The sequence below is a fragment of the Anopheles marshallii genome, chromosome 2 (assembly GCF_943734725.1).
Source record: "Anopheles marshallii chromosome 2, idAnoMarsDA_429_01, whole genome shotgun sequence".
In the NCBI taxonomy this organism is placed as follows: Eukaryota; Metazoa; Arthropoda; class Insecta; order Diptera; family Culicidae; genus Anopheles; species Anopheles marshallii.
Window position 1 is genome coordinate 71,252,665 of NC_071326.1, and position 27,127 is coordinate 71,279,791.

Here is a 27,127-nt window from a genome sequence, read left to right on the forward strand (position 1 = left end):
AAACAAATGGCAGAGCACTGCCAAAGGGGGGAAACACAATTCAATTCCGGCTTTCGCTTAGTACTCCAGCTTGAAAGGAAAATATTTGTGCTCGCTGCTGAAATTAAACGGTACCGTACGGCCACCGGTGTTGAACCCATCCATCAGCTTTATCTCATCCGCGGTCAACTTAAAGTCAAAGATGTCGATGTTTTGCCTGATGCGTTCCAGCTTGGACGATTTCGGAATCGGGAGCGTGCCAAGCTCGACTAAATAGCGAAGCACAACCTGACCCGGGCTTTTGCCATGCTTCTTCCCGATCGCTACCACCCGTGGATCGTCCAGCGCGTGTTTCGGTATGTTGTCGGTGCCTACCACCGGGTCGGTCAAGTTCGGTCTTCCCAGCGGACTGTACGCCGTGATGACGATATCATGCTTGCGACAGAATTCAATCAACTTGCGCTGATTAATGCCAGGATTACACTCCACCTGATTAGTTACCGGTTTGATCTCACAGTTGGCCAGCAGACGCGTCAGCTGCTCGCTGTTGAAATTCGATACACCGATGCTCTTCACCTTCCCCGACTTGGCCAACTTTTCCATCGCTTTCCACGTATCGAGATAATCCACATCGGAATCAATCGTTTTGCCGTTCGCATTCATCGGCAGAAAATCATCCGCCGTCCAACCCGAAAACTTCCATCCGGTTGGCCAATGGACAAGGTACAGATCGATGTAATCCAGACCGAGATTTTCAAGCGATTTTTGACACGCCTGTTCCACATGTTCCGGTGCATGGAATGTGTTCCACACCTAGGCGAGCAGAATGGGTTATTTAATAAAACTTCCTCAGCACCAATTAATGCCATACAAACCTTCGTTACGATGAACACATCTTCGCGCTTGATGATTCCTTCTGCGATTTTTGCCCGTACCGCTTGGCCGACTTGGTTTTCGTTTTGATAGAAGTATGCCGTATCGATATGGCGATAGCCCTCGTCTATTGCCATCTTTACCGCTGCGATTCCCTCTTCTTCCGTCGCCTGGAAGATGATAAGAAATTTTATTACATGATTCGCTATACAACTCAGCATCCACTATTGATTGCAGCCGTTATCTATCCAGCTGCCCTTACCATGTAAGTGCCAAGCCCCAGGACGGGCATCTCAAGGCCATTGTTGAGCCGAACAGACGGAACCTTCGGTGCCATTGTAGATGAATGCGAAATCAGTAGCGATGAGAGTAACTCTGCGTCCGTTGCGATCGGAGAATCGTATAGAACTGACCAACTTTCGAAGGACGCTTACTTCTATTGGACTCAGTGTGCTGTGGGAGATAATAGCAACGTAGTATTTTTTTTTTTGTCGCTACTACATGCGTTGTTTGCTGATCATTTGCTAGGAATTACACCTGACGGCGTGGGTGATAAATGCATAAATTATCCTCCCCAAAGATGGGAAGCCGTATAATATTGTTTATCGTATATTTTTCTCTATTCGCTGTCCGGATGGGATTTCCGTGGTGCAATTCCTACTGGTCAGTCAATTAGTCAAATGCTAAACAATCTATCAGTGCAAATTTTAATGACGAAAAAGTTTAATTTCATTTGATTTTCTGTGTTCAATTAATTTTTTAAATAGAAAAAAAACAAAACAAATAATAACGTACAATTTGATGCCTCTAAATACCTTGATCGGATTTGACAGCTCACGCTCGTAAAAAAATCAGCGTGCTTAGGGCATGCTTACACGAGACGTTTTTTTTAGGAACGACAAAGAAAGAAAAAATCAAACATCATAATTTTGTTTTTTTTTAACGTTTTTAATTTAGGAATCATATCGGTAGGTTCGGAAGGAACAATTTACATTCGAGACACTGAACGAACAACTTTGGGTTTGGGCTTGGCTTGGGTTACTGATTGGATTAGAAAATGAATGTTTGTCCGATGGACCTTGCAGTTGGTATTCTCCAGAGTAGTCCTATGCTTCTGGATATGAAGAGTTCAGCCTTTGGTTAGGAGTTGATAGGAATTTCCAAGGGCTCAAGAACGATTGATCCTTCCTGAAGTAATTCTTTGATGTTTACAATCTGTTCGGGTTTTGCCAAAAAATTATCATGTTTTATGAAAACGGCAGGTCGCTTCGTAAAATATGGATAAAACTCGACTGGAATGAACATGAACTATTGTACAAATGACTATCCTATAAGTTCTTATTGGGAAAAGTTGTTTTCTCGTCGATGGATGAGAGAAAGTGAGAAGGAGATGAAACCTTTCTCACTAATAAAATCGCACAGTGTAAACGTTTCTTAAGCGTCACACGACTAGATTGCCGAACGCGGTACAAATTATGGCCGTGCAGATGATCACTGTTCTCAGAAGGAAAACCCCGGTCGAACAGAACGCAAGTATCGTTGCTACGCTTTGTGTTTCCGTGAATTTCTCTGTGCGTGTGTGTGTTGTGTAGCCGGCATTTTGGTGCAGAAAACCTCACGAAGCAATTTGTGCGTACCGCTTTCCCAGAGTTTTCACGGTTAGTGTCTACAGGTAATTATGCGCACGGGTCAAATGAAAAGGGAACTGAAATGTAGGAACATGCCTTACTAGTTAACGATTTGCGAAAGATGATGAAATAGTTGTGCAATTCGATTTTACGCACGCTTTTAAAGATTAGGTACAGAATATCGGATTGTAATTAGTATGTAAATTATAATATCCGTATTTTACCTTACGCTTCGGCCGCCATTGTGTTGAATTAATCTGTTCCTTTGGACCGACGCCAAAATTTCATGTCAAAGAAAAAATCAGTTTCTATCGAGCTTTTTTTTCATATTCATTCGTATCAACCCGACAGCACTGGAATTCAATCGATTTTCCATCGAAATACCTTTGCTATTGTTTCTGGGACTGTGGGCGAATGGAGATTTTTTCACTTGGGTTTGGCATTCGGTTTCTATGACAATTGTGCTTTGATCCCCCTTTTGGCGACGCTCTAGCAACCAACTACTCTGCCCCGTTTCTAGCATTTTCTATACGCTCGATAACGCAGGAGTGTGACGGCAATCCGCATTAGTTTGAATCATGAGCTTTCCACTCCACTTGAAACCCCCATTTACTTCTCTTGCGGGGTTAAACCCTCGTAATTGACATCCGCGTCTCATGCGTTGCTAGAAACTATCGATGTGGATGATGAGAGGAAGTTGTTGTAATCGTTGCCGGCTGTCTCGCGGAAGATTAGATGAAGCAGAAAAGGTATTGTAACCCTTCCAGCGCTTTTCGCCATAGGCGAAGGGGGGCACCCATCATGATCTCTGATCGTGTCGCGCAACGCCATCTTTTTTTTTTTTCATTTCTTTCTACCCGTCGCAGCGGTAATGATTGACTGCTTTTATGGATGGTGAACACTTGAAACAGCCGAGACACAAGGCAGGTTGTTCGTGCGGAAGGTTCTCGTACAAAAGTGAAAGTATCGTTCGATTGCGTAGTGTGCTTCGATTTCGACCGGCAATTATCTTCGTGCTTTCGTTGATTGACGGTACAAAATGGCTCGGGTGAAAAAAAGATATGCCCAGTTAAAGGGCCAACATTGAAGCAACCATCATTGGTTGCTTTGTGAAGTGTCTATATGGAGCGCAAGTTTGGGGATTTTAGCACGTCTCTCTGTACCTACTTTTCCATTCCATCACGCTGGAAATACGACACACAATAGGAGGCTATGGCATTACGCAACTACCGGCAAAAGCAAGCATTACTCATAACCGGTTCCACACGAAGCGAGCGTGGAAATTTAGAGATGAGAATTTTGCTCGCTGTATGCGTCATTGTTTTACTGTTTGTTCACATAGTGACACACAAAGCTTTATCACAAATTAAGCCAATGTATTAAGATTATTCCTTTACTTCTCCGTTTTTTAGTGTTGAAATCATCATGCCAGTTCCGGAGCTCCAGAAACCTGCGCCTGCCTTCCAGGGAACCGCCGTCGTAAACGGACAGTTCAAAGAGATCAGCCTATCGGACTACAAGGGCAAATATGTGGTGCTGTTCTTCTATCCGCTCGACTTTACGTTCGTCTGTCCGACCGAGATCATCGCGTTCTCGGATCGCGTGGAAGAATTCCGTGCGAAACAGTGTGAGGTGATCGCCTGTTCGACCGACAGCCATTTCGCGCATCTGGCCTGGATCAATACGCCGCGCAAGCAGGGTGGATTGGGCGAGCTGGGCATTCCACTGCTGGCAGACAAATCGATGAAGATCGCCCGTGATTATGGTGTGCTGCAGGAAGAGTCGGGTGTCCCATTCCGAGGTCTGTTCATCATCGACGGTAAGGGCAATTTGCGCCAGGTGACGGTAAATGATCTGCCGGTCGGACGTAGCGTTGACGAGACGCTGCGCTTGGTGGAAGCGTTCCAGTTCACCGACACCCACGGTGAGGTGTGCCCGGCCAACTGGAAACCCGGTAGCAAAACGATGGTTGCCGATCCGACCAAATCGAAGGAATACTTCAATGCGGTTAACTAAACCGGGAAACGGACGGGCCATTAGGCTAGCCAGAAGAGTCTCTTCCCAATAATATATCGTGTCACACTGCTCAGAGGGCCGGGCCCCACTACTTTACACTAAAGAATCTTTTGAGACGGTGTCGATTTTCCCGCGTGATAGCCACATGCACACACATCTTTTAAAAAGAATGGAGCTCAGTAAGAAAACACCCTAATTTTATGTGGAACAAAACTGCTCGATTATATATCATCCTTAAGCCACATTGAAAACTATTTTCCAGGCTAAATTAGAACAAAAGTTCCTCCCTTAGGGGGTGAGAATAATACATGGAAAAGCTGTGAAAACGAACAGAAATTGTTTAGAAGATAAAAATATACGAATAACATAATCTCCCCCTCCCCATGATGAGCTGAGAGCAATAAAAAGGAATAATAAAGTATTGATTGTTTTGTACAACATTCAGCTTCGTTAATTATGTCGTCCGAAATTTGATTATTAATTCTTGCTGGTCCGGTCGAATTTATTGCCTTTTTAGCACAGTTAGTTTCAACACGCCCATGGGCGAAATTTGTTCAATTTCCCTGCCGCGATAAGAAACTGGCGTAATGTGTTGTTGGTCACGTTTTCTCGTTGATAACCACATTCCCACCCGATAGGCATTATCAATTTTTTTTTGGTATGCAGAGTTCGGGTTAAGTTCAAGCACCTACCTCGTGTGTAGCTCGTGTTTCTTCCGGTATCTCGACCCGTGTTCTTCTTCGATTAGTTGATTTTATTATCATATTAGATTGCCGTCGCGAGTATCAGGAGTGTTCGCTGCGTGCTGCTTCCGTTTTGCTGGGCTCGTTCGTACGGCACGCGCGCTTATTTGCATTCTAAATGCAAAATGCAAACACAACACCAGTGCCACTTCATTATGTGTGGGTCAATTTTGTCATTAGCACACCGCCTGTAACTGTTCGCGACCCGCAAAAGCACTTGAGTCGAATGACCAAACAGCTCAATTAGTAACTACTGCCCGTTTTCCCATCAGCTCGCAAACGGGACGAGCAAGGTAGCGTGCTCCGCCCATGAGAAACTTATCGTGAGCAATTAAATTGTCCCATGATACTTTCTAGATTCGAATCAAAAGAACAATTAGCCCATGAGTAAGGGATAACTATGGCTAGTAATTAGCGCCCCATTAATAACCATTCGAATGTGTGAGGTCTTTCTTTGATAACCTTTCGCTCAAAAGAAGCGACCATCTGTTGCGAATGCGTCCGCGGACGAGATAAGCTTATGACTGATAAAATATGGGCACCGTGGGCATGAATGAATCTAGCAGCGGATGCATCACCGCCGTGTGCGGTGTGTGGTGTGGTAACGTAATCGTAAAATGCGTACAAACCGGTTTACTTCTTTCGTGGTTGGTTGCACCGTGCCGGACCCGTGATGGCCTTGCTTTTGCGCCCTGATAAAAAATAGCGTAGTCTTTTTTATGTACCCTTTTTTCATTCAATGCCATGGACACGGTGTGTTGCCATATCGTTATTTTTATTATCAGCTAAGAAAGCGTAATCGGCGTGAGAACATTTCCATACTACGTGCGAACGGGTGGTAATTAAAATTTAATCACATAAACGGTGTTTTTTTTTGTTGTTGTCTGGGATGAGTTTCTGTTTTGATGTTCTCGAATACTGAACGAAACGGAGGTATAAATAAATCCTTTTATGGCCTACTTTTCTTACGAGTTCTCATTTGTATTAATTCTTTTTTGTTAGTAGTTCAATGACCGTATGTCGAATGATGACTTCATGAACACTAGAACTATGTTTCAGCTATTTATTGGTTACTGACTGAACAGTTACATAAAGCTAGATCGAATAAGGATCAGATCAGTTAGAATGATCATTCTAGGTAGTTAGAGGCTCACTAGAATTTCTACGACTTGGGCGTTGCTTCTATCCGGATAGTCACAACGATCAAGTGTACCAATCTTGTATTCTGACTTGGTATCAGACCCTTTCAACGTAGTTTCCCTTGGCTACTCCGTTCACTTCAAAGGCCTAAACAGACGGCGCCGCTTCCACCGACCGCCCCCGAACGCGTCTAAGAGGATTTCGCCAGTTTTGATCAACGTCCATGTTCTCAGAGGGCGTATGTGACTACATCCTAAAAATATGTCAGCAGCATTCGTCGATGTTAAATTGAGAAGACAGTTGAGAAGATTCCTCAAACTGTGGATCACCCTTCGAGTTCTCATTTCCTACACACGACATATTTTACTTTTATTTCGTATCGTTCAAACGCTTACACTAACGCCTACATCCTAATTGTCCTTCCAAATCTATACATGTTTTACTTACGCTAAAGAATGCAAAAGAAGCAACTCAAAACAGTCAACCGTGCTCGGTACGAGTAGCGTCGCGCTACTTCAACCCAAACCCGGATGACAACTCGTGCCCTCAGAACTTTAAACTGAACCCGGGACCCATGGCAAGTTGCCGGGCTTCGGCGTACGTTGTACCTCCGAGATGGAAGCCCGCATTATCTGGCACTGCATCATCGCCCTAAAATGGGAAAGAATATTGCATTGGCATTGAGGTGTGTAGAACTCAAACTCGCGCAAACTGCACCAATAACTTACCAGCTTCTTGAATTCTCCTCCACCACTCGGTGGTTTCGGACTGGAGGCGAGTGCCTTCTTCAGCCCGAGTTCACTCTTTGCCGGCCAGGTCGGAAACATGGCTGGATCGATCGGGAGCGGTAGCTCCTTGAAGTAATTGTGCTGCAGGGCTACCTCGGCCGTCAGCCGTTGCTTCGGATCGAACGTAAGCAACCCTTGAAGAAGCGAAATCCCCAACTCGCTGGTAAGGTGGGAGAATTTTTTGCGCAAATTCGACACCGGATACTCGGTGAAGGTCATTTTCTGCACCGCCGGCAGCTCATTGTAACCGGGCCATATTTTTTCGTTCGGTGTACCGAGATCCTTAAAGATACGGTTCAACTGATCGATCTCCGTTTTGCCCGGGAAGAGTGCCGCCATCGAGAGAAACTCGGCAAAGATGCAACCCACCGACCAGATGTCGATGGGTGTGGAATATTCTTTGCAGCAGAGCAGAAGCTCCGGTGCCCGGTACCAGAGCGTTACGACGATCGAGGTGTACGGTTTGAGCGGTGAGCCGTACTCACGCGCGAGCCCAAAATCTCCCACCTTTAGGATGCCTTTGTGCGACAGCAGCAAGTTGGACGTTTTAAGATCTCGGTGCAGGATCCAGTTATCGTGCAGATGGGCCACTGCACGGAGCAATTGCTGGGTGAGACACTTTACCTCGCCCGGCAAGAACACCTGCTTTTTGTGTTTCATCGTTTCCATCAGCGATTTCAGATCGTGCTCGACGTAATCCATCACGATGAAGATTTTATCCATGTTGCTGCCGACCACGATTTCGCGCACGGTCACAATGTTCGGGTGCTGTCCCTTCAGCAGCGTGTTTATTTCTCTGAGCGACGTAATCGGAAAGCCTTCCTTTTCTTTTTCCATCTTCAGTCGCTTCAGGGCCACTATCTCCTCCGTGCGTTTGTCCCTTGCTCGATACACCACACCGTAGGTGCCTTCCTCGATGCGGTTGAGACAGAGGAATTCTTCCACCGATCGGCAACCCTGTATACCGGGAAAGTACGGTGGCAGCGTATCTTTGATCTCTACTTCCTGCGGAACATCGGCTGATGCCTTTTCTCCATCCCCGGACGGTTTTCTCTCATCATTCCCATTATCATCACCTTCCCCGGGGTGCTTCTTCGTATCTGCCTCTCTCGAGTGGCTACGACTACTTGAACTGCGGCTATCGCGTGCTTCATGGCGGCGATGCCTGCGAGGACTTCGCGAACGACTTCTGGATCCCGATTCCGAACCACCACGAGAGTTCGTTATAGAGCGTGACTGGCTGTCACGATAGGAATCCGAATTTCGACGATCGGATTTTGCAAGATCGCCCACTGACAGTGGACTCTCCGGGGGATGTTCTTCATCCTCCTCACGCACATCAGAATCCGCCGAACCTTGCGATGAGCTCGTTGGCGATTGAGACGAACCACGTCGATGTCTGTGCCGCGTTCGCTCCCGTCCTCGATCGTCTCTACGTTTTACACTCCTTCTGCCGGTAGTCCGTCTCTCTTCTGCACGCTCATCACCCGCCACCATCTCGACGTCATTGTCTTCGAAAGGATGTTCTTCCTCTTCCATATCACCATCCTCGTCCTCTTCCTCGTCGGACTCTTCTTCCGAGAGTGATTCGGATTCACTTCCCCTACCGCGTTCCTCTTCCTTGCGCAATCGTCGCGCCTCCAACTCTTCCCTAGCTAGTTCCTTCCTGCGCAGCATCTCACGGTCCGCTTCCAACAGCTTCGCACGTCGCTCGTCCTGTTCTTTCTCTTCCGCCGTTCGGGGAACATTTGACGGTTGCTGTGGTTGCTGTGCCGGGTTGTGGTGATGGTGTTGATAATGGTGATGTTCCGGGCTCTCGAAAATTTCCACCACCTCTGCTGCACGTCTGCGTTCCCCATGGTGTCGTGCCCGGTCTCGCTCGCGCTCGCGCACATCATTTCCATCCTCCTCCTCACGGTGCCTTCGGTGCGGATGTGGCTGTTCCCGCCGACGATGTTCTCGCTTCTCTGCGTAATATTCTGCTTCTTCCGGGTGCATTTCAGGCTCCTGGTGCACCTCGCGATGCTCCCGTTCCCGACCATCGCCCCGTTTTGAATCGCGTCGATTCTTTTTGTGCAACAGCCGGGTCCGTAAATCTTCCATAATTTTCTCCGGATCGGTTGCTTTCTCTTCTGCCGTCCGGCGTTGCTTTTCGCTGTACTCACGTTCCCGTTCCCTGTCGCGTTCAGACCGTTCGGCCCGGTGTTCCCGTTCACGGTCACGATCGCGTTCCCGCTTGCTGTGATACGTTTCACGCAACTCACCGTAGAATGGATTCATTTCGTACCGGGACGAATGATGTTTGTCCCGATTGCTGGTGTCTCTGCTGCTGCCACTTCGATCTCTTCCACTGCTACTACCGGTGCGTGACGAAGACCCCTGACCCGGGTGTCGATGCTGTTCACGGCCACTTGCCGGATGGTTCTCGCGCTCCCGTTCACGGTAGTATTGCTCGCGTTCCATACGGTTGCTGCCTCTGTCAGCACGCCGATCACCACGTTCCCGATCGCGGTCACTTTCCCGTTCCGTCATCATGTGATGCCGAAGGTGCTGCTGTTCCTTGGCGTGTCGCCGGTCCTTTCCTTTCTTGTCCTTGCGCTTGCTCATACCATAGTAGGCGCTGCTCGCCTGCGGTGGTTTGATGTCTAGCGAATCCGTCGTTTCCTCGTCGTCAGAAGGGCTTAGCTCTACGCCACTCATCACTTGTCCATCTTCACTTTGTTCGGCATCACTCATGGTTTTCTTGAAATAAAACAAAATTAGTTTCACAACACAAAGCGCTGCTCCTTTCCCAGCGATGCATCCAATGACGCATGGACACTGCCAAACTGTCAAATTTCGGAAATAAACTGTCAAAAAGCCGCATGCACTGCTATGCCACTTGGGTCCATTTGTGAAACGGAAAGATAAACAAACGATCCTGCGAGCCATAATTCACGTCGCGCAAAGCACTATTGATTCGGTAAAATAAGTTATTTATACAAGCAAATAATTGCGCGAAGCAATGTACAAGCTAGTCAGACACACGATTAAGCTACCGGTAGCGTTAAACCGTGCTAGTGTTCACAGAGACCCATCTACTGATATCAAACCGGTCGGTCCGAAAGTAGATCTTGATCCGGATATTGAAAAACGCATTGAGGATGATAAACGGCGTCTCCAGTGGCGTACACCGTACTCGGAGCGTTCGGATAGCTTCTACAGTGTGTTCAAGCTGTTTGCCTCAGAGAATCGTAATTCCGAGCTGGTGGAAAAGATGCAGCAACCTATCAATCTTTCGCCGAGTTCTATTCTAGAATGGTGGCAAAAGAGGCGCATAACCGTTGAAGCACAGATGCAAAAGTTCCTTCCCGAACGGCATGCCACACTGGGAGATGATATAGCGACCGCTCATTTCATCGTACATCGGGGTGGATCCGTCAGGTAAAGCTTGTGGTGACACTGTTGTGTAACATTGGAGGGAACAAGACCCATCTCATCAGGATGTCTCTTTTCTTGCTAGGTTTCGTGGAAGCACCAAATGGATTCAACAAGACGAAGATGACGAGTACGATCTTCCCCGGCATCATGTGCCCGGTATGGTGTTGGAGGAGGTACGCTGCGATGGAATGACCTTATTTTACGAAGGCATGGAAAACATTCAGAAGCTGCTGCGCTTGAAGCACCTCTCGTTTGAGAATGTAGCACTCTTTAACGATTGGTATCTTGATCGGATCTCTGGGAATACGCTGCCTTCGCTGGAGAAGCTCAATTTACGCGGAACAGCCATCACTCATCGTGGGCTCAATTGCTTGTATCGTTTGCCCAGCTTGAAGGTGCTACTCATTGATGATCCTGAAAAGGACATTTTATGGAAGCTAACGGTAGCTATGCTTGAGGAATGGAATCCAAACTTGCGAATTGTCTCGAGTGAATGAGTTGTGAAGCAAACTGAATTTGAAAAATAAAAATGATCGTAGCAAACCGAAAGCCTGTATGAACCTAGGAGTTTCCATGTAAACAAAAGCACACCTTGGTCTGTATGAAACTCAACCCGCCGGTCTGTCAACGAATGTTTTGTTTGTGTTCGTTTGGCAAAAAATTGCTAAAACTCTTATCAGTGCGGAGAATTGTGCGTGTTTCTTTTTAGGACATGGATTTTGGGCGTTGAAAAGGTTATAATCTCCCCAATAGCTGCGTAGGCAAACGTGATGTCAATTACTGTAGAAATAAAGCTTCGCCGAGCGAACAAAGTTTACTATGAAGGGGTACGTAGGACACCATTGTAATGGGAAGACCCAACAATTTGTGCTTTATCTCCAATCACAGGAAACAGTTTCGGGAGTGGTTCAGATCGTCTGTGGATCGGAAACGAAACATGACGGTATAACGCTCGCACTGGAAGGTTCGGTGAACCTTCAGATCAGCAATAAGAATGTGGGCATCTTTGAGGCATTGTACAACAGTGTCAAACCGATTACTTTGCTGAATCAGCACTGTGATCTCGCTCCGTCCGGCAAGCTGCCCATCGGACCGAGCGAATTCCCTTTCGAATTTCCTCTCATTTGTCCGAAAGAGCCGAAAACGCTGTACGAAACGTATCACGGTGTGTTCGTAAACATAACGTACATGCTACGTTGCGACATTAAGCGAAGTTTTCTGGCGAAAAGTGTCCAGAAAACGCAACAGTTCATCATACAGTACCGGCCGGTAGTGGAACGTCCAGCGAAGGAGGTACAATTCTCGATCAGTCCCGATACGCTGCAGAAAACGGCAAAGGAACGGATCTCTATTCCACGGTTTTTGATTTCCGGTACGCTCGATTCGACCGACTGTTGTGTGACGAAACCATTCACCGGAAGCGTTACGGTGCATCATACGGAGGTGGCCATCAAGTCGATCGAAATACAGCTGGTGCGGGTGGAAACGTGCGGTTGTGCCGAGGGTTATTCACGTGACGCAACCGAGATCCAGAACATCCAGATTGCGGACGGCAATGTGTGCCCAAAGGTAGCGATACCGATCTACATGACGCTGCCAAGGCTGTTCACCTGTCCCACGTTGATTACAAAGAATTTTAAAGTTGGTAAGATGCAAAACAATTGAGGAGTTGCGAGGTAAAAAGTATTAACACTCTCTCCTTTGCAGAATTTGAGGTGAATCTCGTAATAATCTTTGGTGACGATTATTTGGTGACGGAAAACTTTCAAATACTACTGGACAGAACGGCGTAATGAATATCGTTCCCATTCCAATGGTTTTGATTTTCTAAAGCAATAAAAAATTCCAGAGTACGAATCTGCACAGTTAGGTGATCCATCTTTCTTAGATCAAAGGTCTCCATCAATAAGAACTGGTGTTTCTACAGTCTGAGTAAACTGCTCGTACAGCGAATTATATTCGCCAGGCTCCGGCCTACAACGCAGTCTTCGAGGCGTGGTAGGCTCAAATTGAAATGGAGTGATGGTATTGATGCGTCCGGCAGAGAAGTCGAGATATTAGATTAGCAGACAATGGCGCTCGAACGTGAGCGGTATAGAGGACTACTGCAGCAGGCCAGGATGACGAAGTGGTTTTAGCGTCGGATAAGTAAGTAAGTAAGTATATCTACATCTGTGTTAAGCTTTATTAGCTGCTCAGTTGCTTTTTTGCTGCGCATGCATCCAGCGTAGCGTTAAGGTTTTTTAGCTTAATCGCTATACGTTTCCGTACGTACAGCTCCACCAAATCTCGTCCCAGCTGGGGATAGCGAAAAGCAATGAAATCGATCAAAGATTTAGCCAAGTCTGGGGTTTTATCCTGTATCGTATGACGCAGGTACGATTCAAACGTCTTTGCTTGTTCCGCCCACACCATCGAAGGTGTGATGCAAGATAGGTTCTCCCTATCGGAAGATTTGATGACGTACTGATCATTATTGTGCTCAATGGTGACTGGCCGATTGCCGAGATTTTCGTACTTATGACCCAATCGAGCCACAATAAAACGTGCAAGAAAATTACAAGCGTCTGACTCGGCTACGTCGCGTATATCTGAATCGATGGGATCATCTTGTCGACGTAGATTTGAAAGGGACAATCCATCCAAAAAACCTCCCCTTTGTAGCAGTATATTTGTGGCATAGGAATTTGATCCCATTGAGACAACCGTCGCACAGAGGTGGAAAAGAACATCATTTACTGACCGTACTTTTGATGTCTGTGAATCTTGATGCAGGGCCTGTCGCAAGTTCCGAATCGTTTCGCTAAACGGTATTGTACTAAGGCGTAGCATGGGTATGCCATTAATTTGCCCAGGATAGTTGGTCCTTAAATCGGCCAACAACTTGCGCATCGAGTTGATGGACATGAGCACGGCTTGGGGGAGGAAATCATGGTCCGTATTTAAACAGCGTATTGTTTCCATCACATCGTACATTCCATCCAGCACAATGTTCTGCTCATCTTCATACACCCCGTAGGGCAGGTTGGTGATAAGTTGTTGCTTAACTGCTGGATATTCTACCGAACAACTAGTGGCCGTACATAGTTCGTACCAGTCGACGAATAGATCGATCAGTGTAATCAAAGTAGAGAGCACACCTTCGTCATCCTCTTTGTCGTTTGCAAGCATTCTCAAAGCGTTCGTCGTTGCGGAAGAGATAAACTTACGCGACAGAGTTGACTCGTACGATACATCTGACAGAACCTAGAATCGAAAGATTCATTATTAATCTGTGACCATTTCTAAGACGAGTGTGATCCTACCATTTTGCTAATATATCTATCGTAGAGGGTGCTACTGGTCTCACCAGGCTCACAAAACTGTCTCATATTGAGAAATGGCATCAAGCTAGTTCGGGTAATCAGTAGATTGTTTTCCTGCATTAAGAATCCTTCATCAATCAGTGCCCGATGAATGGCGACCAGCGTTCGATCTGGACAAGCGTACACATAAATCGAATGACCCGTTATCGGGTGTTGTATGCAGTGCTGTTCATTGCTAACGTTCCATGTGCGCCATATGTCTGCCGTTGCACGATCACAGTCGGTCGTTATGGCCACCACGTTGTAACTGATTTCATGCAGATCGGTGATTATTTTTTCCACCAACACTTTGCTAACGTCGAGATCGAATTCAATGTGGACTATCTGTTGCCACGAAGCAAATATTCCCTGCACGGTAAGGCAGTGTAGTTGAGCATTTGGTCCAATAATTTGATCACGCTTGCAATCGTAATGGTGTCGAACGGGGACGTTGATACGAGTCAGGTGAAGTGAGCAGATACGTTCGATGTCTTGCAAGGCAAATGCGTGTAGCTGTAAGATGCGCATGGCTGTTGTATTGTGTCCCGTTTCCAGATAAACGCTGTGAATCCAACGCTCGATTTGTGAAGCATCTGGAAGAGGATAGCGTAACTCTTTGCGTATCAGTTCGTACGCCTCCTTACTGACGCAAATCAGCCTGAGCGCTTGAGCTAACTCATTTTCAGTCCACAGCACATGAAGCAAAGCCGGCTCGGTTTGCTCTGGCGGACCGGCCAATATCGTGGCCAGCTGTCCTTCACCGAACCGGCCGGACAATATCTCTGTAATTCGTTCATTTACATGACGATTTTCGTGATCTTTTAGCTCTTGCAACGAAATCGCTGTGTTTACCATTTCCGCTTTGGCAAAATTGATCTTTTCAGTCTTACTATCGATCGTACGTTGCAACTTTGCTATGTGTATTTGTTGGCTCGTGGTTTCTTGTTGCAAATCTTCGATCAGTTGCATCATTTCCGATTGGCTCATGTGTGACAGAGTGTTCTTGGACAGATTTCGTTCTGCAGGTTCATCTGTAATATATGACGATTCGTCGACGACACGCTTTCGAAATGGATTCGCAATCTTTTCCGTCACCGGTATTTGACCATTTAGAAGTTGATCCACCTGCTCTTTGCGCTTCTGACGATCTTCCTCTTCGCTGGACTGAGTGTTTAGCTGTCGCTTTAACTGCTGTTTTGGTGTACGAATCGTTGGCTCTGCTTCCTTCTTTAGTGCCATACGTCTCGTGCCGTACAGAAGTTCCGCACGTAGATCACGCTCGAAGCATTCCGGTGCGAAGTGATTGCTGCAGACGAATTTGTTCGCTAGCGTGGGCATGCTTTCTTTGGAAAGACCACAGAGCTCTAGCCACCGACCGAGTCGTTGCGTATTGGTAGGAAATCTATGATACGTAATGCGCTCGAACGCATCGTCCGTTTGTGTGTCCGTTATTGTGGATCGGTTTGGGCACAGTACGCAGATCCTCTGGGGTCCGCTCTTGCTGTTCTTGGCCATGGTTTTGAACTGAAATTGTGTGTACGCATTGAAATGCAATTGCGCGGGCCGTTCGTTCGGTGACAGTTGTTTGTTTACAACACCCGGCATATGAACGTTTCCCCAGGTGGCGTTTTGATTAAACGTAAAACATTTACGGTCTGTTATTTTTTTTTAAATTTCCCATCATTACGAAATGAAGATTTTTTGCGTAAAAATAAGTTTTACATATTACACATTACAAATACATCCACAACCATGAACAGAGTTTCATCAGTTCATAACTGAAGCCAAACAAATGTAGAACGAAACGTCACAACGTGTTGCATTTCCACAACAACAGTGTGTGTGCGTGAAAACAGTGTATATTTTGTGGGATAATAGATTTAACTTCTATTGTCTACAAGCTAACAGCAAAAAAACAACAATTTCTAGCATCTCAATCCTTCCAGTGGGATAGTTTTTCATGTTGGTTTAGTTTTCATATATTCGGTTTTAATGCTTTCCCGGTCAGCTACTTCAGGCAGGTAAGGAAAGATTCCGTTCGCTCGCCGATCTGCACGGACTTTATTCTAAAATTTGCAAGGTGTGGTAAGTTATGGTGATGCCAATTTCCGCCACTACCCATTGCTACATACCCAAAATTCTTTGCAATTGTTGTAGTTTGCATAATAGAGCTCGCATTTGCCGTGATCAAAGTTGTTCTTGCTGAGACATTTGTACGACAGTTCCTGTTCCTAAAAGTAGAGACAAAGAGAAGTTATTATAATGGAAAGATCTTGTACTGTAGCTAAAACCTACTTTCAAACATGGATTGTTTTTCTCAGCATCGTAATTTTTCGGCATTGTGGAGAAGTTTTGTTGGTAGATTGCGTTGTGTTTGTGTGGTTCAGTCGAAACAGCTGACTTTGACAAGTGTTTTGTGTACCTTTTTGAAAGGGGTAGGAATGCGTATCCTGCAATGGCTAGTTTTAGGGGAACTGATGGCAGGAATTTTTGAATTGTGTGCATAATTTAGAGCTTCTACCGTGTCACTATTACCAATAATATATAAAGATGCAGAAGTACGTAACTCTATCGCACTATCTATCACTCTATCTAATTCAATCAAAAACTCATAATTCCAAATCAAATTTCAGTTCTCAAATGATTATTTTGAGAAAATTGTATGATCACCTTTGAAGAACAACAGAATAGCGTTGAAAATTAATCCTCAAATGTGTTGATATCTTCCTTGTTCTATATATCTCAACGATATTGTTGTTTACTTCTTTCTGGCTTCAAAACGAGATAACGAACCTGAGCAGAGCATTCTCGCCAAAAAGAGAAGACCTTGGTTCTTTTCCTTCCGTGACAAGGCGCAGAAGCTTACCATCCGTTGATAAACAATTTTTTTAGCTGTTTATCGGAGACTTATTAAAAAAGGAACATGTGAATGGGATTATCCATCCAAAATAGATCTCACCGCTTGAATAAAGCGAATGTCTACCGGTCCTAAAAATATGGGTCAGTGCGATGTGCGATCGTCGATCACGTCAGGCAAGACTAACAAGACATCATTATGCGTTTCTTGTTTAAAAGCAAAGAAAAAATAAGATTCTATACAAAAATTGAAAAGATAAATAAATAAAACAACCATCATTCGAATTTGTTTTCATCTTTCTTCTTCCCTCCAACAGACACACAGCCAAAGCCAACTCTAAAGTCGCGTAGATAAGGCGCGCGCGAGAGATAACGAGCGCATCACAGCTTGGTTCGCAGTGTTGGTTCCAGCGCAGCAGTGGGGTCAATTATCGTGTCGCGTGAGGTGGGATGAATATAAAACAGTTCGTCTCCGATCACGTCTCAAGCAGTATTAAAATAGTCTTCCAGCAGCAACACGAAAAATAAGGGTGCATTAGCAACAGGTTTAGGGCCATCGTACACCAACTCAACATCATGATGAAGGTACAAACAGGTAAGCGAAGGGGAGGAGAAAATTAATACCGAATGCAAATGATTGCAGCACGAATTCATTATGATTGTTTATCTTTTGTGTTTCTGTTTCGATTTACGTAGTGCGAGGCCCGGTGGATCCGGAGCAGCTGGGGTACACCCTAACCCATGAGCATTTTTCGCTCAACTTCGATAAGATGTACTCGGCCCCGCCAGATGCGGTGGAGGAATACGTCAGTAAGCGAATTACGCTGGAAAATGTCGGGTACGTGAAGCAATACCCGTACGGTAGCCGGTACAACATAAACTTTGAAGATTTCGATACGCATCAGGCGGTGGCGAAAGATGTGGCCGCTTACAAAAAGTTTGGTGGTGGTGCAATCGTTGAGAATACTTCGCACGGTCTTGGGCGCAATCTGAAGCTGATGCACGAAGTATCGACGGGAGCGAATGTGCACGTGATCGCCGGCACGGGCCATTACATCCACGCGATGCAGGACGAAACAACGCACGGTATGAGCGTGGAGCAGATGACGGACCTGTACACGAAGGAGCTGCTGTTTGGCGTCGAAGTGTCCGGGCTGGACGAACCGGTAAAGTGTGGCTTCATCGGTGAGGTTGGTAGCGGTTGGCCGATTACCCATTTCGAGCGCAACGCTATCCAAGCGACGGCGGAAGTGCAGGCCGCTATTGGTTGTGTTGTTTCGTTCCACCCGGGCCGGGAACGAGACGCACCGTACGAGATTGTGCGACTTTATCTGGAAGCGGGTGGTAACGCGTCCAAGTGCGTCATGTCGCATCTGGATAGGACGTTGTTTGAGGATGACGATTTGCTGGAGTTTGCCAAGCTGGGTACGTACCTGCAGTTCGATCTGTTCGGCACGGAGTGTTCGTACTATCAGTTGAATCCGGAATCGTACATGCAGTCGGATGAGCAGCGCATCCAGAAAGTTATACGGCTAATTCGCGAGGGATATACGGAGCGTATTCTGATGGCACACGACATTCACACCAAACATCGACTGGTAAGTAGTCGGATGGACGGAATCTTGTAGATCTTGCTTGTAACTTGTTGTGATATTCTTTCCAGACCTCTTTCGGTGGACACGGTTATAGTCACATCTTGAACAATGTACTGATGCGGTTCTCGGTGCGTGGAATCGACATTAAGACGGTCGACACTATGACCATCAGCAATCCGGCACGCTGGCTAGAGATGAAGGTTTAGATGCGTAGTTCCAGAAAAGGTAATTAAGTTCTGTCGCTGTGCTAGGGAAGTATTATTAGTAGCCTGCAACTGCAAAACGCTGCAGAAACGATCAGGGATAGCGTCCAGGAGTCCAAAAGTGGACTGTTAAAATAAACGACCAATAACTCTAGTTTGTACTACCCGGTTGTTACAGCGCGTCAACTTTTATATTCCAGCACTGGAAGTGCGTAATAGTGTCATTCCCTAGCGGAAGCGTGATTCTTATTAGCTTTGACCTTACTTCTTGCCTGGCACGAGTGCGCGATGAGAGACACTATGAAATAATGCTTTCCTTCCCTTGCACGCTGGGACATCCAGTAGTTCGTAACGATGTGCAGTTTCTGCTCGTGCATCGTTCCCACAGTGGGTGGAAAGGTTGATTGTGTCCCCTTTCATGCTTCCCCTTTTTTTGCCTGGAGTATCTTCTGGTTCGCACAACCCACCCAAAAAACAACACAACAGGGATTGAAGAACCGTCGGCCACCCGGGCAGGAACTCTTTCGACCACGTACCGCGCAAGTGCCTTAGTTTGTTTTCTTATCTTTATTACTACTTCATAAAAGTTTCACAATATAAATTTAAATTTTCCACACCCAGTTCCACGCCAGGAAAATCCGCAAACACCGGAACTATGTACACTGTGCGAGGGAGAATCATTTATTCGAACATTTCGTAGCACACCGAGTGTCTTCTCGCTCCACTCTAACCCCGGGTTTTGCTATGGTGTCACTTTGTTTTCCCGATTTTGCTCGGTGGACATCTTTTGTTTGCTTTTTGCACCGGCAGACTGTGAGTGTGCCGGAGCACATGGGAATTGAGGGTGGTAAGAAGTTTGTTGGCCATCCGCGCGCGCTCTGTCTCTTTACCTGATGCGAAACAAAAAGGGTCACTACTTTGCATTCGCAGATTCTTACCTTGGCAGGTCGAATCGAATAATGAAATTTGTCTCCATTCCCCAACGCACCATAGCCGGGGGTGTAGATATTGGGCCAAAAGTTCCATCTTCTCACAGGTTCCTTACCGCTGGTTACGTCAATTGTTTTCGAAATCGGCAGAAATGGCGAATATTTGGAGGTAAGAGTCGGAAGGTACGTACGGGCCCCGGGGGCATTGTTGCAAAACCCGAACAACAATGTTTCGCTAGCGAATGTTTCTTGCTGTCATTTGTTATTTTCCACACTCGTTGGTGGGAGGAAGAAAAAAAGGATTTTCATTCGGAACGTCTTTTTTTTTCGCCCTCTTTCTAAACCTTCGCTGGAGTGAAGTGACTTTTCTCAAGATCATTTGCATCAATTATGATGACCGGTACGGATCGAAACCCGTAACGCGCTCCAGGGAATGCCGTGGATTTGGGAAAGTTTTTTGTACAGTTTGTTGAAAGAAAGTCACCGGGGTTTTTTTTGTGTTAACCATTTGCACAAACTTTTGTTCACGGTTGCATAAGTTCTGGTACGCGAAAATGCATTACTATTAATGTGCGAAAAATCAATGAGAAAAGTTTTTGGCGAGGTTGGATTCAATCAAGGTTGAAGTGTGTGTGTTTTTTTTATAGCAGAAACAGAAATCCCTTTTGCTTTGGTATATTTAATTCGCACTACGCTGTTTCAATGCTTTTCTTATTAAGTTTTACAGTATGATGTTTTTTATGAGTGCTTAAAAGAGTAAGAAATAAAATTGTTAGTGCAAGTCGTCAACGTTTCAAATCGAACCAGTCTGCACATGCTGAAGGTCAAGCATTATGTATTCGTCACAGACTCATAAAACCGGATAAGAACCTTTGCGATATTTATGCTCACGAAATCTGCAACTGATGACCTGGGCAATTCGATCTCAAGATGTCTGAAAGATGATGCCAGGTTTCGGCGTTGTTTGGGAATTTATCCACACTTGCAGGGTTTTTTTTGAGTGCAGAAGATAAATATAGGGCCATTCTTGTGATATTTTCAAGTAGAATCGGATGTTTACTTTTGAGCTCTCGTTTAAATTGCAATTTACATTCTACAACGCTAGTGTTTCAGTTAAAAAAGCTTTGGATAGAATCGCACAGAACTGGTAAAAGTCCAAGAAATCTGTGAAAATTCCACCTTTTACCTTTCTGTATGTTCTATTTCTAATTCAAGATGGCGGTCCTGGTGGTGTCTTGGTGGCGGTCTTCACACGATAGGATCGATCGAAAATCCCATCCGGACCTTTCGCAGGACTGATTATCCAGCAGTGGTTGTATCTTCTTGAATATGGCAAAGGAGGTGAGTGCCCCCTCGTCATAGAGGATAGTACCCCTTTCAAATATATATAAATAAGAAGAAGATTATTATGCAGGCGTGGGTAAAAATAAAGTCAAAGAAAGCCAGAAATGGCATTCCTAGACTTCTTGAGGATGTTGTGCCAATAAAGAAGATAAGTGGTCCTGACGTAAAGCTTATTAATTTACATCCCTGAAACTATTTTGATTTTTTGTTGCATATTTCACTGTATTTTAGGTTATCGCCTGTTACAAATTTTTATGTTTTACAATTCTTATAAATCAAGTCCAGTTGCAATTAATATATTTTACAATCGTATTGTTATATCACATAGTATTTCTTTACTTTCTTCATTCTAACTAAGGAACATTGTGCATACTTACGACATTTTAAATCATCATTTCGCTGTTAATCAATGCCGTCTTAAATCGGTACCGCCCAGTACATCAGCAGTGTGCCATTAAAAGCAACTTTGCCCCGCCTAAGCTTCCTCTGGGGGAACACACCATAAACCATTTAATTGCCCCGTGCTCGGAACGGGGGTGGACGAAAAGGATATCGGGCGTCCTCCGGTAGTCGAAGGCAAACCTCAACAAAATGAACCTCACGGGATGTGTTCCCCCAATATGTGTGTTTGCCACGTGTTAGTAGATATGTAGGCAGCGAACACAAGTGTGTGCGAGGAGGAAGCTGGGGGGTTTTTTTTTACGATGAAACATAATCCTTTTATGGCACGGAATAGTACGATTTCCAGCCATCATCAGCTGCGCGACTTCTTACGGATCGTCCGTTTGCTGTACCACAGCAAACGCCGCATGTCGATAGTATCCGCCGCGGCCGGACATCGAAGCTGCGCTCTTGATGGAGACGCCCGGTAAAGGACGCTTGGTGGAGACGCCTGGTGGCCCGTCCATCTCACCAGCCACCAGGCGTCTCCACCGAGCGTCCTGCTGAACTGGTAAGTGTGACATTTCTCTGTCTCTTTCTGTTTACGGAACGTGTGCCCGGTATAGCAAATGGATTTGTTTACGTTTGCCAGGGTATAGGCAATTTATGAGGTGCTGAAAATCGATCAGCAGCTTTATAGTGCCGCAGAGACTTTAACGATTAAAGGCTAAATTGGAAATTGGGGGGAAAAAAAGGTAAAGCACAAGTGTTTGTTTTCCGTCATTCTTCAAGTTGAAGCGTGTTTCGGTTCAAGCGGCTTCTTAACACTTGAAATTCTATATCAAGTGATTCACAATCCATAGCGCTCGATGGCACTCTACGCTTACAAAAGGAACCGGTTTGATGAAAAATTACCCATTGTGCTGTGATGCCGCGCCGTGAGTACCCCATCACGTATCGGGAAGGCCCACGGAAAAAGGGCATTTCTCCCACCTTAACCAGCTAAAGGGGATATTTTCCAGTGCGCATGGGCAGTTGTGTTGCTTTCCAGTGTTTGGAGACGGTACCCTTCGGATGCCGCGAGTTCCCACCGGAAGTCCTTCGTATGCTGAAATTGTTAGTCCCGAAAGAATTACAAAACAAAAAAGCAAACACCCATACACATGGGAAGGCACAAGATTGTGATGGTTTGTTTATGTGCTACCGTTACCGTTCACATCAGATCATCCGGAAAACGGGGGAGTTATGTTGGAGTTGTTGGTGAAATAGGGCCGAACGCCAGAACGTTTTTGCGAAACTTTCTCGGGAACTGACAGGAACATTTTCTACTCACGTTTACTCTTTACCCATTGCCATACCTCACACCTGACCCGCGTATTGGCGCGATATTATGGGGCAAAGTTTGCAAAGTTTTAGCGCCCGCTTACTGTAACTAACGGTGAGATAGGTAAGTGGGCCACAGTTTTCGGGTGGGCAATCCTGTTGCACACAAAGATGTCACATTCCTTCTGGGCTGTATTTCTATTGCTTCCCCTCTTTCTGACACCTGTCCCAAAAGTGTGCCGGTTTACTTCATTACACTTTAAATGGGCGGTAAAAACCGGATAGGGTTAACCAGCCCGAAGTAAAGAGAAAAAAAAACAGCCCATTTAATGGGTTGGAGCAGGTCGGATGCTTGAAGGCAAAACGGGAATAGTGTTTAAAGATTTATGGCAATTTACCGGAAAAGGTTCATGCATCAATGGGGGCCAATGGTTATTTTGTGTGCTGCTTAATGTTTTCCGGTTGCGTACAGCGCAGAGCAAGTTATGTGAAGGAATTAAGGAGGTACGGTTTGATACATCTTGCATGGCACGAGCCTGGGCCATGTTAATACTAGATGATTATGGATTAAGTTTCACAAAACAGTGCGGAAACAGAACACCGAGCACAGTTAACACACACACACACACATGGATAAAGGATGCATGGATGGCTGTGTTGCAGCCTGCCAATTGCAGCGGAACGCCACGAGATGCGAAACAGGATAGCTGCTGTTTAGCGTTCGACTTAGTTTGTTTGCATTATTAAAAAGTTTTTCGCGTGCAGTTGTTGCGCTTTCTTGAGGGATTTTATCTTGTGGAAGATGATGACGCCAATGTTGTTAGGATACAGGGCCAAAGAACTAGGAACTGTGAGTTAGATGAGAAGTTTTTTTTTTTGGGAAGATAAGACCATCTGTGAGCACATGCTATGTAACTTATATTCATACATCATGCATAAATGCTCCAAGTAACGAAATTATAAGTGCGCCAGTATGCGGTCTTTCAAAGAGATAATAAGTAGCTCTGAAACACAAAACTTCCATCCACCTAGTTGTCTTTAATTAGTGTAGGCAGAGCGAACAATTAGTTAGTGTAAAGAGGTATCTTCCATAATAACTTGCTCTCAGTAAGTGGAACTCACCATAAAACTCATCGAACGCAATCGCTTCCGGGGTTGCTTTGCGAGGCAGAATGGTTTCTGCATAATAGCCGTGGCTGCTGGTTATAATAAATCTTGCATAAAGCTATATCGGCCGGTAGTTCATAGCAGTGGCACTCTTCAAACGATTGGAAGCTTACTACCCACCGTACAGTACATCATATCGACCACAAGCCTAGCACGGTGGCTTTACGTCGTAATTGCGCCGGTGGCTCTGGAGTGCAATTTTTGGCGCTGCCACTGCTGCACGGGATGAATTTAATCTAATCGAAGCCTGGAAAAGCCTTCCACAATGAGGTTATGTGTCTAGGTGTACTACGGAATGTTCCGGGTTATCAAAGTGCAAACCCAAAATCAGAATTTACGTAAATCACGTTTAAAATTCGTTTAATTTTAAAAAGATGGTAATTAAGAAAGTATATCAAAAGGCCATCATAAATCAATCGATTAATTCAAATTTCAAGATATTAGTGAATTATTACTTTGCTCAATAAAGGAAAAATGGTCTTAAAAAAACTATTCTTATTATCATTATTTTTAAACTATCAAACTTATAGCTATATGGATGGAAGACCGCTTCCCTTCCCTCATCATGATGCTACACTTTATCCCGGGTGAACTCCACAGAATTAGTACTTTAATTGATTATTCTTTCAAAAGTTCGTAAAAAACGCCTAAATGTATGCTATTTACTATATTGAGGATTCTGATTCTGTGAAATTACATCGAAGGAGGTGGATTTAAGCTGAAACAGGCATCGTATGTATTTATATGAACCATTAATATTATGCAGCAAGAGAGTTACATCCTTAACCGCTTATCTGTTTCGCTTTCAATGGCGCGTACACTCATTACATAAATGCAGGCGCCTTGACTTGGTCATAGTGCCAGACATGTGCCACGCTGCACTAATTGCGAATGCATATAGAGTAGCACTTACGTAAAATAGCAAAGCATATTTTCCGGCCCAGTTCACTTTTCGCATTTCAGGTCGGAACGGGGTGAATTGTAATATCGCATGAAAACAAAACAAAAAAGTGACCCAGCGGTGCAAAACCGGATCTGCTTTACATTTACCAAGTGGTGAAATTTTGCGCAACTCATTACCGGAACATTTGGGTAGTGTTAAACGGGGGTTTTCGGAAACCCAGAAACTCACCCAACCGTGATGACATGCACCGGAAGGAATGCCACTGCAATGGGGGATAAATATGTGTAAATAGATGGACGGCGGAACGGACGCCTGAGAGTGAGTGAATCTTACCGGACGGTCGTCGAATGCAATATGCAAGGTTTCGAGGATGAACCAAACACAAACTCTACGGGTATTGTGCTTGCCTTGGCGCACAGTGAGTAGGAAGGAAGAAGAGATTCGAAAAGGACTACTTTGCCGACAATTTTTACTTCAGAGTCCCACACGATCTTGCCACCGTTGTGGCTAGTGTCGTTGCTGCTGACGACAACACTTCCGTTTGCTGCAGTGAGTAAAACTGCTACCATGGTAAGCTTCAACCATACGCGGCAACTGACAAAAGGGAAACAGTGACCGGGGAAAAGGGGTTTGCTTTATTTTCCTCAGGGCTTGGTTGGAAATTGTTCTACTTGCGAGAAATCATCCGAAGCCATGGGACGGGCAGCGGCAACACGGAAGGACGGGAGTGTACACAAACAAATAAAAGGTTACCTGTGGAGAGTAGGGAAAAAACTAAGCCCAGTTAAGCTTTATCCACCGTATCAAGCGGGTGCACTACCTCTACACATGGTCTCAACTGCAAAGCTCTGGAAACCGGCCCCGAAGACAGTCGCAGTGTTGATTATTTTATTTATGAAACATTCTCACGTAAGTGAAAAACTTAGTTGCACTAATTACGAGCAAGAGTCGTGTGTGGAGCGTAGGATTATCGTTGGGTTGGGTTTGTTGTTCTCAGTCATGCCACGTTGCCTGTTATCGGTCTTGATCGAGCAGCGAAAGAGGCCTGCTCATGACACGCAATGCAAAGCGGATAGCGAAAAAAAGGGAAGTCTAGGGTGCTTTTAATATTTTGCAAAAAGAAGCTGTAACTTTACGGACTTTTGCTGCTGACCTGGATGTTATTCTTGAGTGATGAATAAATAAGGCTACGCACGAATGAGAATTTTATCAATGTACTATTTACTGCAATAATATAGCTCTTCCTAGCTCGTTAATAATATTCCAACTTTTAAGATTAATTCCATCACTTCTATTTATAGTGGAATAATTATGTCGAGTATACAGTACCCAACAAAGTTTTTAAACTAAAACTAATAAAAACATCCATTCCAAAGTGTCCCTATCATTATTCATCTGTACGTTTTTTTTTGTTCACCCTCTCGTTACATTCTTTTTCCCTTCACACATACAAAAAATGCTGCACCGGAAATGTTAAGCAGACCATTTCGACTTAAAAGGGTAGCTTACTGCTTACGGTCCGTCCCATTCGTACGCCGTCCGGTGATGTGACTGTGCGAGCGTATGTATGAGTGGAATGCAGATGAAGGGATGGAACTATTTGTTCATGCCTGTCACGTAAATAGTTAGCTTCCAACTACTTTTCAACTGCTTAGTAATGAGCCGCCGTTGCCAGGACCGGGTGCCGGTAATGGCAAACGAAACAAAATTAAACTTCGAACCGTCCGTACCGTTAGACAATTAAAAAAATTGGTACAGATTCAATATTTCATACCGTTAAAATCGTTTGCTTTGTTCATCGCAGAACGTTCGTAATGGGTTCAGTGTCTCCTACAGTTATAGGTTTTATAAAACCATGTTTGAAACTGTTCTTTTACTAATTTAGCAAGAACATAGTTAGCAATTCAAAAATCCTACGAATTACTTATGTGTTATATTTGACATTAACATGGCATGACAAATGTATACATTCTTATAAACGGGACCCGCAGAAGGAAATGAAAGCAACCAAATACCAAGAACAGAGAGGCAGTGAAGGTATATGTGTTGCAAGAGGATTTTGATTACCGTGCAACTAGATGAGTTAAGAGTGTGAAATCCCACACGTTTCGCTTTTGCTAATTTATAAATAGAAGACTTTTTCGATAATTGTACTACATGACTCCTATAACAATAATGCCCTGTAACAGTGCTCAAAGACTCCTAAAACACAAAATAAACTAAACTTTAATCATTTTCCTACGACAATTTCAGACTCTGAATGGACTGTTCATATAAATAACTTCCATCCTTAACGGGCTCCTTATCCTTAACATCTTTATCGGGCTGCCCGATAACAACCTTATCGGGCTGCCCGATAACAACCTTATCGGGCTGCCCGATAACAACCTTATCGGGCTGCCCGATAACAACCTTATCGGGCTGCCCGATAACAACCTTATCGGGCTGCCCGATAACAACCTTATCGGGCTGCCCGATAACAACCTTATCGGGC

At 45.0% G+C, this 27,127-nt stretch overlaps 8 protein-coding genes across 8 annotated transcripts; 4 read left to right on the forward strand and 4 right to left on the reverse strand.

Moving 5' to 3' along the window:
* Nucleotides 1-57: 57 nt before the first annotated feature.
* LOC128719016 (1,5-anhydro-D-fructose reductase-like) lies at nt 58-1,189 on the reverse strand. The gene is made up of 3 exons (XM_053812636.1): nt 1,115-1,189; nt 855-1,022; nt 58-792 (listed from the first exon to the last, which is right to left on the reverse strand). The coding sequence occupies exons 1-3, from the start codon at nt 1,187-1,189 to the stop codon at nt 58-60; spliced, it is 978 nt and encodes a 325-aa protein (XP_053668611.1).
* Nucleotides 1,190-3,905: 2,716 nt separating this feature from the next.
* LOC128719020 (peroxiredoxin 1) lies at nt 3,906-4,496 on the forward strand. The gene has a single exon (XM_053812640.1). The coding sequence runs from the start codon at nt 3,906-3,908 to the stop codon at nt 4,494-4,496; it is 591 nt and encodes a 196-aa protein (XP_053668615.1).
* Nucleotides 4,497-6,925: 2,429 nt separating this feature from the next.
* Nucleotides 6,926-9,903, reverse strand: LOC128706689 (serine/threonine-protein kinase PITSLRE). Its single transcript, XM_053801629.1, has 2 exons — nt 7,108-9,903; nt 6,926-7,030 (listed from the first exon to the last, which is right to left on the reverse strand). The coding sequence occupies exons 1-2, from the start codon at nt 9,901-9,903 to the stop codon at nt 6,926-6,928; spliced, it is 2,901 nt and encodes a 966-aa protein (XP_053657604.1).
* Nucleotides 9,904-10,171: 268 nt separating this feature from the next.
* Nucleotides 10,172-11,084, forward strand: LOC128708088 (distal membrane-arm assembly complex protein 2). The gene is made up of 2 exons (XM_053803046.1): nt 10,172-10,590; nt 10,670-11,084. The coding sequence occupies exons 1-2, from the start codon at nt 10,172-10,174 to the stop codon at nt 11,082-11,084; spliced, it is 834 nt and encodes a 277-aa protein (XP_053659021.1).
* Nucleotides 11,085-11,357: 273 nt separating this feature from the next.
* On the forward strand, nt 11,358-12,380 carry LOC128706967 (vacuolar protein sorting-associated protein 26C). The gene is made up of 3 exons (XM_053801911.1): nt 11,358-11,414; nt 11,476-12,232; nt 12,295-12,380. The coding sequence occupies exons 1-3, from the start codon at nt 11,358-11,360 to the stop codon at nt 12,378-12,380; spliced, it is 900 nt and encodes a 299-aa protein (XP_053657886.1).
* Nucleotides 12,381-12,774: 394 nt separating this feature from the next.
* On the reverse strand, nt 12,775-15,536 carry LOC128718509 (uncharacterized). Its single transcript, XM_053812132.1, has 2 exons — nt 13,893-15,536; nt 12,775-13,833 (listed from the first exon to the last, which is right to left on the reverse strand). The coding sequence occupies exons 1-2, from the start codon at nt 15,534-15,536 to the stop codon at nt 12,775-12,777; spliced, it is 2,703 nt and encodes a 900-aa protein (XP_053668107.1).
* Nucleotides 15,537-15,889: 353 nt separating this feature from the next.
* On the reverse strand, nt 15,890-16,271 carry LOC128708704 (coiled-coil-helix-coiled-coil-helix domain-containing protein 7). The gene is made up of 3 exons (XM_053803684.1): nt 16,227-16,271; nt 16,064-16,162; nt 15,890-15,997 (listed from the first exon to the last, which is right to left on the reverse strand). The coding sequence occupies exons 1-3, from the start codon at nt 16,269-16,271 to the stop codon at nt 15,890-15,892; spliced, it is 252 nt and encodes an 83-aa protein (XP_053659659.1).
* Nucleotides 16,272-17,363: 1,092 nt separating this feature from the next.
* Nucleotides 17,364-18,588, forward strand: LOC128707066 (phosphotriesterase-related protein). Its single transcript, XM_053802011.1, has 3 exons — nt 17,364-17,382; nt 17,484-18,385; nt 18,451-18,588. The coding sequence occupies exons 1-3, from the start codon at nt 17,364-17,366 to the stop codon at nt 18,586-18,588; spliced, it is 1,059 nt and encodes a 352-aa protein (XP_053657986.1).
* The last annotated feature ends 8,539 nt before the right edge of the window (nt 18,589-27,127 follow it).

Coding starts and splice junctions, on each gene's coding strand:
- LOC128719016 (XM_053812636.1), bottom strand. CDS start 1,189: ATGGCACCGAAGGTTCCGTCTGTTCGGCTCAACAATGGCCTTGAGATG. Junction 1,023..1,114: donor TGGGGCTTGGCACTTACATG/GTAAGGGCAGCT, acceptor ATCATCTTCCAG/GCGACGGAAGAAGAGGGAAT. Junction 793..854: donor ATGTGTTCATCGTAACGAAG/GTTTGTATGGCA, acceptor CTGCTCGCCTAG/GTGTGGAACACATTCCATGC.
- LOC128719020 (XM_053812640.1), top strand. CDS start 3,906: ATGCCAGTTCCGGAGCTCCAGAAACCTGCGCCTGCCTTCCAGGGAACC.
- LOC128706689 (XM_053801629.1), bottom strand. CDS start 9,903: ATGAGTGATGCCGAACAAAGTGAAGATGGACAAGTGATGAGTGGCGTA. Junction 7,031..7,107: donor GAGGAGAATTCAAGAAGCTG/GTAAGTTATTGG, acceptor TTCCCATTTTAG/GGCGATGATGCAGTGCCAGA.
- LOC128708088 (XM_053803046.1), top strand. CDS start 10,172: ATGTACAAGCTAGTCAGACACACGATTAAGCTACCGGTAGCGTTAAAC. Junction 10,591..10,669: donor CATCGGGGTGGATCCGTCAG/GTAAAGCTTGTG, acceptor TTTTCTTGCTAG/GTTTCGTGGAAGCACCAAAT.
- LOC128706967 (XM_053801911.1), top strand. CDS start 11,358: ATGTCAATTACTGTAGAAATAAAGCTTCGCCGAGCGAACAAAGTTTAC. Junction 11,415..11,475: donor ACAAAGTTTACTATGAAGGG/GTACGTAGGACA, acceptor CTCCAATCACAG/GAAACAGTTTCGGGAGTGGT. Junction 12,233..12,294: donor TACAAAGAATTTTAAAGTTG/GTAAGATGCAAA, acceptor TCTCCTTTGCAG/AATTTGAGGTGAATCTCGTA.
- LOC128718509 (XM_053812132.1), bottom strand. CDS start 15,536: ATGCCGGGTGTTGTAAACAAACAACTGTCACCGAACGAACGGCCCGCG. Junction 13,834..13,892: donor ATAGATATATTAGCAAAATG/GTAGGATCACAC, acceptor TTTCGATTCTAG/GTTCTGTCAGATGTATCGTA.
- LOC128708704 (XM_053803684.1), bottom strand. CDS start 16,271: ATGCCGAAAAATTACGATGCTGAGAAAAACAATCCATGTTTGAAA. Junction 16,163..16,226: donor AAAACAATCCATGTTTGAAA/GTAGGTTTTAGC, acceptor CTCTACTTTTAG/GAACAGGAACTGTCGTACAA. Junction 15,998..16,063: donor ACAATTGCAAAGAATTTTGG/GTATGTAGCAAT, acceptor TGCAAATTTTAG/AATAAAGTCCGTGCAGATCG.
- LOC128707066 (XM_053802011.1), top strand. Junction 18,386..18,450: donor TTCACACCAAACATCGACTG/GTAAGTAGTCGG, acceptor TATTCTTTCCAG/ACCTCTTTCGGTGGACACGG.